Raw genomic sequence first — 11,072 nt, 5'->3', positions numbered from 1 at the left:
TTAAGTAATGAGTTAACACCATCGGTTTTTTAAAAAGGAAATTGGGTATAAGCCGACGTTCTTAGGCAATTTATCCGGATTGGAGGCTCGTCGTTCCAATTGGAAAAAGTTAAACGGAATAGGACTATCTATAAAGAGAAATAGGACTAATGCCATGGAGAAATAGGACTGTACTAAAATATTTTAAAAGTCAGTCCTATTTCTCCCAGTCCTATATCGTTTCAGTCCTATTTCACGCGAATCCCAATAAAAGATAAAGTTTTTGAAATTGAATATAGAATTTCAAATAAATCTGTTGTCGTTTAATATTCCTTTTATGTTTTAATTGCATTCAAATTCTATGAAACTTATATAAAGCAGCTAGGTATATCGAATACATATCCGCAATTTTTTTCATCATGGGAGGTTCTTAGTACTAGCTGAAGGTGATGTAAGAGAGACTGCAGAGCCTGTCAGGCAACTACCAGGTGACCAAAAAGAAGGTTCTAAAAGGAATTTAGGACGGTTATGGAGAACACTGAGGAGGATGGTAGGAAGTTCTGCAGCGGTACTTAGGCCCGTCGTGCCGTGTGGGCAGGTTGGTCAGAAGAAAAAGCTATTCAGATGTTAAGAGTCAAGTTGACAGATAAAGCTTTTTCAATTATTCAGGAGACTTTGAAAGCTCATCCACATGATTCCGCCGTAATTAAAGAATCTCTTCTTAATCATTTTCATATGGATGAAAATCAAGACCTTTATCAAAAGAAATGTAATAAAGCTAAACGTAAGCCAGGGGAAAAGATTGTAGAATACGCTCATCATCGTTTGCAGGAAATTTTCAAATGCGCATATCCTGTAAGAATTTTTATTGTAATTTTATTACTTATTTTTACCCTTTGCGTTAGAAATTGCCTAGTAGATTGATAGACGCGCCAACACTTTAACCTTGAATTTCTTTATTTTCCTTCCTTAATTTATTGGTCTTGCGTAAGTATGACGACTTGAACATAGCATTTCTCAATTCATTCTACTGGAGGCTCACCCTAAGCGAGGTCGTGACCAGTAAAAAAAAATCTAAGATGGGCTTGTGGCGTGGGAAGCCTTTCCTCATTCCCTACGCATTCGCCAAATAGATATAATCAGAGTCATAGAAACCTGGTTCCTTCACGCTTATGGAAAAGTCTATACGGGGTAGTGTTGGCGACTATCTAAACCTCAAAACGATATATCGATATTTTTAGATAGTTTTTAGATAGTCGACTTTTTTAGATAATCGCTGTATCGAACATTCCAAATAGATCTCCCATTTAACAATAGATGGCGTCTAGTGCAAATAAAAAAAACTATAATAATTTAAAAATTTTCACCTCTGCCTAGATTTGAACTCCGACGCTTCGTGTTACGAGCACCACTTAACCCACACCGCTAAATCAGTAAGAAAAAAACGACATGGCACAAGTATGGTTTTCGTTGGCGAGTATCGATACAAATATCATGAAATACAATATTTTTATCGTCTGCTTTACTTTACAAGTCTTAACAGATGATTTTAGTTATACAAATCAGTGTTGCCTTATGAAATATAATAGATTTTTGTTGAAATGTTTACTACAAGAATATAAAATGTAGAGAAAATAATAATTTACCATTGTGCAAATGTATTTATCGTCCGGATATAAAAATATGTATTTCAAATTTTAAAAAAATGTCTTGCAGACGGATTCGAACTTCCGTACTTTGTATTGCGAGCGCCGAATAGATCCACAACGCCAACTCTCCACAAATTGTGTGTGTCAGGCAATAAGTCCAACGTTTGGTGCCGAGTATCGATACAAATTTCAGAAGCAACCGTTACTTACCGTCATCTGCTTTATGAACGATGCTAAACAGAATACTATTTTGCTATGAAAATCTGTTACATTTATAAATTACAAATCTTATTTTATTAGTATCGTACACGCCTCAGTTAACAGAGAGCGATTATCCTAACTTTTTATAACTGAGATACGTTTAAAATTTAATGTCTAACAGATTGTAAAAAAAAAATACCCCAAAAACAGATTTGAACTCGAGAACTCCGAATCCCAGTCGCAGTACTTATCCACAGCGCTACTCCCTCATGACAACTCTCAGAAAAGCAATACATAATAATAATGTTAACGAGTATCGATACAAATTGCAGACGAAAATCTAACATTACTGTCGTCTGCAACGATTTAGAGTGAAGATTTGTTTACTATTGATATCAGGGTTGCCACCGCAAATTAATAGTATTCTTATACAGCAAATTAAGTTTAAAAACGGCACAATATTTATATAGGACTGTAATGCAAGATATTTGTGAATTCCCGTTAAAAACCATCTACAACATATTTTTGCAATAAATAAAAATAGTGAAATACTATGTCTCCTTTGAGGGTTGAACTCCGTACCTAAATGTCGTGAACCACATCTTCTTCCACATAGCCATGACGTATTTATAAAATCTATAACCAGCAAGGTGGTATTAGTGTGGGATAGTATCGATACAAATTGCAGACGAATATCTAATTTTATCGTCGTCTGCTCAATTTTACGAAGCTGCGCAGTGAAATTTTTCAATGTTAGGGGGTGTTGCCATAAATTTATCAGTGCTTTAAGTTTCGTAATATAATATTATAAATATTTTAAAAAAGGACAAATGCTACCGCTGCTAAAAAAACCTTCTTGTAGAAACATATATGCAATTTTTCTCACAAAACCAAAAATTGTGTAAAATTCGCCGATTGGGCTTGAACCTAAGGACTTTGTGTCATGAACCTCGCCTTATAGCTCTACGCCAGCACACTTCATAAAATTCGAATCATAATCCAAATGCATTGTTGTCGAATAGTATCGATACAAATCGACAACGGAATTCTAATATTTCATTCGTCTGCTTGCTTTTCAAAGCATAAAACACATTATTTGCAACCAAAAAAATCGATAAAAACATACATCCGTACCTAGCGTTGAACTCGGAACCATTGGGCCACATGCGCTGACTATAACCACAGCGCTGTGACATTTGTTATTGCAGACGATGGTTGTAGCATAAAGTTATTGTTTAGAATTATCGATACAAACCTGATAAACTAACCCCTATCATTTCTGCAGTGCTATTTTTGGCCGGTAGATGGGGGTTATTAGATATTTTATCGATAATCGTATCGTTATCTAAAAGGGGCGTAGATAATTTTTATCTAGCAGAACTTAGATAATCGCCAACACTAATACGGGGTATGCTGGGACTCGTGGTTGAATTCTGTCCTTTAAAATGCGCCCCTAGCGGCTTTTGTGGAGCACTACATGGAAACAACCAATGAGATAATTTCTGTAAAAATTTCGACAGCCAATCATAGGAGACCCACAAAACGAGGGAAATTTGAGATAGAACAGCTGTTCGTCACGTACCTATTCTTTGTTTATTTAATGAAACCGGGTTTTTACGACAAGTACATTTAAAATAATTTTAGAAAGCTCTTCTATTGATGAAAAAGTCTCCACAAGATCGTTGAGCGAGATATTCTTGCCATTGAAGTAGTACAATACTTTTTGGCCGTTCAGAACTTGCACGGTTCTCACTAACATATTCCCATGTGGTAACATATCCGGATTGGTGCAAAAAATTGTTTGATTGTGGCTATTATACGACCACATCCATCCATGCCCATCATCTGGTAATTTCACCATAAGTGAAAGCGATTGATAAGTAGCAAAGTTTGTTTGAAACTCAGCATTTGTAGATTTTTCGGTAATAGGAATGGTTGCTTCATTAACTTCCATCACACCTTGATTGATATAACGTACAACTGAAAGTAGCATGAAATATTAATGATAATTGGAATTTTGTTAACACTAAAAGATTTACCATTGGCTGCTGTTGAGTTGTAATGTAATTTTTCTTCTACACTTGGATGACTCTCTTGTTCATTGCAAGGTTCTTGTAAAATAGCAACGATGTTTTCTACTGGTTTCTGGCTATGTTGGGCTGATATTCCATCATTGGTTTGAGAGCCTTCATAGACTTCCATGCCATATCTGTTCAATGTATCTACTAAACGAAAAAATATAATTTAAAAAGACAATTTATTGATTAGGCCTAATCAAATTACCAGTGGTCAATTCTGATTGTTCTTCGGTGGCAGTGACATTTTCTAGTTGTTCCATCTGTGGTAGACTCAACATTTCAACTTCGCCATTACCAGTGGTCAATTCTGATTGTTCTTCGGTGGCAGTGACATTTTCTAGTTGTTCCATCTGTGGTAGACTCAACATTTCAACTTCGCTATTACCAGTGGTCAGTTCTGATTGTTCTTCAGTGGCAGTGACATTTTCTAGTTGTTCCATCTGTGGTAGACTCAACATTTCAACTTCGCTATTACCAGTGATCAGTTCTGATTGTTCTTCAGTGGCAGTGACATTTTCTAGTTGTTCCATCTGTGGTAGACTCAACATTTCAACTTCGCTATTACCAGTGGTCAGTTCTGATTGTTCTTCAGTGGCAGTCACATTTTCTAATTGATCTATCTGTGGTAAATTCAACGTTTCCATTTCGCTATCAGCTGTACTTGCTCTCTGGTTATGCTGTAGTTTACTGGTTTTTGTTTTCTTCTTGTTTGTTCCACCTATTTGTGCACCTTTACGTTTCAACGTACCCCCATTTGGTTCACAATGTAGCCCTGGAAATATAAATTGTGGTTTATCATAATATTAGTATACAATCTTCAAATTCGATAACACCATAAAATGAACATATACCTTTCCTCAGATTATTACACGTTTCTTGTAGGATATTTTGTAGTGGTGGTCTACTCGTCACATCTAATACAACAAAATAAGTTAGAAAATCTTTTAACATTACGAAATGTAGAGCTAGATTACCTAGAATTAAGAAATGTTTTGGAACTGCACCATCTCTAAGTCTCCAATATTTATAGGGATGGAATACATTTAATATAGTGACTCCTTTTACTACGTCGTTGGCATCAAAATGACGACTACATATTCGAGACGTTTCTGTCAATAGACTTGTTGGCATTATGCCTTGCCACTTGGTCAACGACAACTTTGGAATTTTGAAGAAAGTTACTCCATTTTCCTTCGTATTTCCTTTTGAATTAATTTCACGACAACCACTTACGTTACAACGATTCCCCGTTGCAGCCAGTATCACGTTTCTAAATGGTGGACGACATCATTGTCGAGATATCTCTAAATCTACTCAACAGATGGCTCTTTAGAAAGGACAGCTCCGCCCACAAAATCGCTAAAATTTCAACCACGAGTCCCAGCAAACCCGTATAGCATTTACCCTTAAGCGTGAAGGAACCAGGTTTCTATGACTCTGGTTTAATGGTACGGGCAAATCTAAAATAATGACGACGTTTTCCAAAATCCTCCCCCGTCGAGTCTGCTAGATGCGATGGAGAATCGATTCCTGATATTCCGTCGCCAGTCATTGGTTGTTACGATTCGTTAACTGCAAGCTCCGACCCGATATCCCTAGTTGACGGTTGGGGCGCTTATATTAAATCAGCTTCCAGCGTTCGAATTCCTAGGTCTGATGTTTAGTTCCGTCGGGTATAAGCGTTGAACCGGGCGCTTGATGACATGTTTTGCTTTTTTCAGCCTAATGATACGGACGTGTCCATCTCTACCAGGTACTGTTTCCAATACAATGCCCGACTTCCACATTTGTTGATGAGTATTGTCATCGTGTACGAGAACCAAGCCCCCTGCCTTCACTTTATTTTTCGATTTTCAGTTGTTATGGCGGACGAGCTCATACAGATACTCCACGTGCCACCGACTTCACCAGTTTTTACTAGCGCTAATCGATGTATTTCGCGCCGCAAAAGGGCTTTACGGTTAGACGAGCGATCAAAATCTTGCTGTGTGACGAAAGGAAGCTCAGTAAGCCTTCTACCAATCGGGAGTTGAATTGGGGTTAACGGGCCTTCCAACCCCACATCCTCTGAGGTGTAGGTCAGCGGCTGGGATTTGTTGACGGCTTGAACGGACCAGCAACGAAACGGCGCAATGCTCGTAAAAATGAAGGTGTTAAAAAGTTGTGCACTAATTCCAAATGCGGGGCTCTGATAACAGCACACGTAAAGATGGCAAAGTAAGCCTTTGTGGTAGATTTTGATTTAGCACTCTTCTTCACGTAGATTGTTTCTGCGAAGTCTACACCAGTTGTCTCAAACGATGGCTCTTGCGGATCCGGTCAAGTGGCAGAGGCGCAATAACTTCCATAATGCTCTTGATTGTTGTTTGCGGTAATGACGCAAGATCTTAGAATTTGTTTATAATTGTTCCCGTCCGTGGATGATCCAAAATTTTTCTCTTAGCTGCATCATAGTCGTCTTAACTCCTGAATGAAATAGACGTAGATGCGTTTGCATAATTAGCTTGTTCGCAAACCTTCTGTTGACTGGGAGAAGGCTCGGAGGACTCTTTACTTTAAATCGATATAGTTCCTCGATCCTGCCGACTGTTTTTATGATTTTCAATCCTTGATCCATACTTGGCTTTATCGGAAACAGGGAGCTCTGCTGTGTTACTATACCGTATCGTTCCTTTCATGAGCTAAACAGAGCTATAAGACAATTCTAAAATTTGATTTGCAATTTCTGGCAATTTGATATAAAAGTTAATGTTTCTTATCCAACAAGCGACCCATGTACGAAACTGTTTTTGGTTTTCTTTCCAAGCTAGTAACAGTAGTCAGGACAGATATTGGAGCGTAACCCATCCAAACGAATTCCAATCACACGCAACCTTTATTAAAATTTCTGACTAGGCCTACAGCTCTTAGACCTTCTTTTTCGAGACCAGCCAATGATTCTACTACAGGACTACTCAACTGAGGCTGATTTGTAATTTTTGGGGATATCGTAGTCGTTCTCAGGCTGATTGTCGCCTATTTCAACGTCAGTACTTGGAATAAGCTCAACCACCAGTTTGCTATTGTTGACGGGTAATTTACCATAGGTCAAACAATTGCCCTAGGTCGAAAAATCCGAAAAGGCCTATCATCCCAGGTCCTCCTCAGCGTCAGAGAAACCAATAGGTATCAACTGTAACTTTGGGTCAGTTGATAGGGAGCCTCAGCTTAAATCCCGACAAGTCGCTAAGCTAAGAACGAATACGAATGAATTAACACCGAGAATTCCATTTACAAATTTTCAGATCCCGTTACAAGCAGTATTCGATTCAGGCGCGTCTAAGATTATTTAAAAGGTTGCACCCTAAGGGGCCAAGTGATTTGCAGTCAGCTTGATTTCGATTTGTATGATGTAGGGGAGAAGAAGTTACATACGCTGGGAAGGGTTACTTTATCCGTGAGATTCGGAAATCAGTTTTCGCGGAAATTGGTAAAATAGTAAACTATACGATATAGAAGATTTATAAAAATTATTTATTCAATTGCCGTTAACTTATCACCCGTTAACTCAATTAACACATAAGGATCTTAGCAGAAAACCTAGTGTAGGGGGTACTGAGGAACAAGCAGGTTAGAGCAACAAGAGGAAAACTTACGCTTCAGCTGGAGAGGATGAGGTAGCGGCTCGGAAGGGTGCTGAAGGTCTACACGAGATAGTTCTTCAAGGGGTCGACTAACTACTGTGAGTTGTCGATGGCTTCTTATATGTTAGCCTTCGACCGTGAGTGCCTTGCGGGACAGTGTTAAAGGATAGGCGGCAATATCAGGCGGTATCGAGCGATTTTGGGCGCAATGGAGAGGTATAGGCGGGCAAATTCGGGCGGTATCGAACGAATTTGGACGATAGCTAGAAATCGGTCGGGCGGTTTTAGGCCATTTCGGGTAATCTCGGACCAACCGAAATAAATCTTTTTTTAGCCAGCGTGCCCAGACATGTCTTCATTATTTTTATATTCTTAAGGGAGTTTTACAACTAGGTTAGTAAATGAAGGCTCTGAGTAACAAGGGGCTACAGGTATGAGGTTCTAGTCTATTTGAGAAAGAAGGTAAGAAGGGGCTTCGCTAGACGATTCGTTACAATAGGAGTGGCATTTTCGCAAATAAAAAATGGCCATGAACATCCGATCGCATACTTTATATTCTATATATTATTATTATATTATATTATTATATTCTAGTAGACAATTAAAAAAAGCTGAGACAAAATACGGTACCAAAGAAAACGAAGCTTTAGCAGTAGGGGGAGACCGGGGCTAATTGGGACGCGTTTCTTTTTCGTCAAAAAACTCTTGACTAATGATAGATTTTAAAAAAATCTCTTTTCCATAAAAACCACACTTTCTTAATTTATATACTGAATTTTTTTCTGGAAAATATTTTAAATTTTAGTGGCAAGAAAAAAATAAGAAATTGGCTTAAAATTGTTTGACTTACTCGATCACCGGGGTAACTTGGGACGGACCTGGGGTAACTTAGGACAGAGCCAATATCGTGTTACTGGTTGGTCCTAAAATTTTTGAAACAATGTTTTCAATTACGTTGTCTTATTACAAACCAGCCAGTATATAGTTTGGCATGGTTTGCTAAACCGATCGGCGAGAATATTTTTAAGTTGCTGTAGACTAGAAAATTGCCCAGAGGAAACGACAAAAAGGGAGGTCAGTGTTAAAAAACATTTAAATACCAAAATAGGAATGATGAAAACTCATAATATAAAATCACAGCTGAGTTGTAATATGTTTTGTACAAAATTAACATAGTAACAATAATTAAATTTGTATATCCGGTCGCGGATTAGCTTTAGTCTGGCGACTGGAACGTGTTCTTGTTGGCGCGGGTGCGATATAGACTGGGCGATATAGGGGATCAGAGTCAATGTTCAATGTTCCTCTTCTTCTTTACGCAAGTTGTTTTCATCATTGACTATTGGCTGCCTAAGTTTTTTACCCAATTGACGAGCGGGAGGCTTGCGTGTTTTTCTGTTGGTAGCCTCTTCGATCTTCGCATTTTTCTCCGGTGTGGTCGTAAGTATCCTCGTCCGGCCCTGTGTCCTCTGCCTTCCACTCACACTAGAGATTGAGCTAACCCTAGGAAACGGTATCACATTTACCGGGAGCACAATCGGACTAGAAACACCATTAGATCCGGTCCGAGCGGGCGTTGACAGAACTTGAAAGACGATCAGATCGTTTGGTAGCGCTTCTTCAGGAGAATGCGGAACCGATAAATCTGTCTCAGGCGCCGCTGGAGGAAACAACGGTTCCGACGGATCGGTCGACAGCGACTCTATAATAAATAAATTGATTTTCAGAATAATATAAATCAAAATAACTTAAGATTTAATCTTACCAATCGGGCGATCAGTGGCAAACGACGGCGTATAGAGCGAAGCAGGGAAAATGCCTCTATTGAAAGGGGAAATGCCGCTGTTCTTAAAACCCGATATGATGTTCTCTGGAGTAAATGACAACAAATAAGGATCCCGAGTCAACTCCGCAACATCGTGAATGCTGATTCTTTTGCCGGGATTAAGATTCAGCCAATCTTGAAACCTGTTTCTTAAAGCAGATTTAAATGGACCGAAGACGGCGATGTCCAACGGCTGCAGCCGATGAGAGCAGTGTGGCGGAAACGTCAACATATGAATTCCGCTTTCCTTTGCGAAACATATAACTTTGTAGTCCATGTGGCTGCTGTGGTTGTCAAGTAGAAGGAGAATAGGATTGTCGACGGAACAATCAACAAACTTCTTGAAGTGCTGAAGTGCCATCAAAAAAGTGTCGGCGTTGATCCAACCACTAGGATGGGCAATACCAAGACAACCAGGTGATCCATGAGAAGACATTGACGAAAGGAAGTTTTTACGGGGGAATACGTAGACGGGTGGACAATGAGTTCCAGCATCACAGATGAAGCCAACTATTGTAGTGGTTACTCCACGCTCAGCCGAAACCGTTTGTTGGACTTGCTTTAATTCCTTTGTAGCGACAACATTCGGTGGTGACAAGACAGTTGGAATGCCCGTCTCATCCGTGTTCCAGATCCGGCCGGGTCGGATGCGATATTTGGTCATGACTTCAATTAAATTATCGAAAAACTTGTCTACAACGAGTGCGTTAAATGCACTGGCACGTACCTGACTTGTCGCCTCGGGTGCGCGGATAGACAAAGACGGGTTGCGTTTTAAAAAATACGCAAACCAATCTTCGGATGCCTTTTCTTTCTCTATCCAATTTGTTGGCACGGTTAAACCGTTAGCGATGTCAAATTTAAAGGCTAAGCACCAGGATTCTCTTGGAGTTAGGCCGTGGCTCATCAAACAGCAAGTCTTCAAATAATTGGCCAATTCCATCTCGAACCCAATCGGAATAATTTGACGAGCATGTTCCAGTCGCATACCACGTTGTGTTGAAAGCGGAGGACCACTTTCGCGAAATGTCTTCAAATACCTGCCCAAAGTGGAATTCTTAACATTGAAAAATGAACTGGCATGCCGTATCGAATGTCCTCCCGCTAACACAGAAGTTACAGCGCGATGCATTATCTCTTCTTTTGGCGGAGAATGTGACCGTTTTCGCTTATAATTACGAACCATCTAGATTAAAGGAACCAAATAGAGCTGCGGTCATAAATAATACAACACAACCACAATAATAACAGACGAAAACTATTAATTGTCAGTGATTGCACGACTGATAGCTTACCGTTTTCCAGATACGAATCAGAATAGAGGTGATGTCAAGTGGACCGATGACAGATGACTTATGATGACCACGGTGTAAGAATTTCTTTGTATACCAAGCCATCTGTTCTTCAGATTCTTTTTTCTTTGAAATTACGTAGCCATTTTGCTTGTTTACGGTTAACGAGAGAGAATTGATGCAACACCGAGCTCCACTTTCCACTGTTTGGTACTACGACAGTAGTACCTCTCCACCATTGCCAATCAGTGGGAAAAGTAAAAGAAATTGGAATGGGTGGGATGAAGCTGTAGAAAGTGGACTTCGATTTGGGGTATTAGGCCCCTCTGGCAATTCAGTTTTAGGCGCAGGGGGTATTGCGCGCTTGCTGGCCGTTATTATAGTAGGCCATGACCAGTGCCAAGCGTGGGTTGTTCCTCGCTTAT

General features: G+C 39.5%; 2 protein-coding genes across 3 annotated transcripts; both read right to left on the bottom strand.

The window, feature by feature from the left end:
• Positions 1-3,403: 3,403 nt before the first annotated feature.
• On the bottom strand, positions 3,404-5,174 carry LOC130702724 (uncharacterized). Of its 2 annotated transcripts, none has more exons than XM_057524339.2 (5): positions 4,882-5,174; positions 4,759-4,821; positions 4,113-4,679; positions 3,869-4,054; positions 3,404-3,788 (listed from the first exon to the last, which is right to left on the bottom strand). In XM_057524339.2, the coding sequence occupies exons 1-5, from the start codon at positions 5,036-5,038 to the stop codon at positions 3,427-3,429; spliced, it is 1,335 nt and encodes a 444-aa protein (XP_057380322.1). In that variant the 5' UTR covers positions 5,039-5,174; the 3' UTR covers positions 3,404-3,426. The 2 variants fall into 2 exon arrangements, with proteins under 2 accessions (XP_057380322.1, XP_057380320.1); XM_057524337.2 differs by having other exon boundaries at positions 3,404-3,809; positions 3,869-4,051.
• Positions 5,175-8,889: 3,715 nt separating this feature from the next.
• On the bottom strand, positions 8,890-10,298 carry LOC130702711 (uncharacterized). The gene is made up of 3 exons (XM_057524325.1): positions 9,296-10,298; positions 9,057-9,232; positions 8,890-9,015 (listed from the first exon to the last, which is right to left on the bottom strand). The coding sequence occupies exons 1-3, from the start codon at positions 10,296-10,298 to the stop codon at positions 8,890-8,892; spliced, it is 1,305 nt and encodes a 434-aa protein (XP_057380308.1).
• Between the last annotated feature and the right edge of the window lie 774 nt (positions 10,299-11,072).

The sequence above is a fragment of the Daphnia carinata genome, chromosome 1, assembly GCF_022539665.2.
Source record: "Daphnia carinata strain CSIRO-1 chromosome 1, CSIRO_AGI_Dcar_HiC_V3, whole genome shotgun sequence".
NCBI lineage: Eukaryota > Metazoa > Arthropoda > Branchiopoda > Diplostraca > Daphniidae > Daphnia > Daphnia carinata.
Note: the sequence above shows the minus strand (reverse complement) of the source record. Positions and strands in the feature narration are given on the sequence as shown.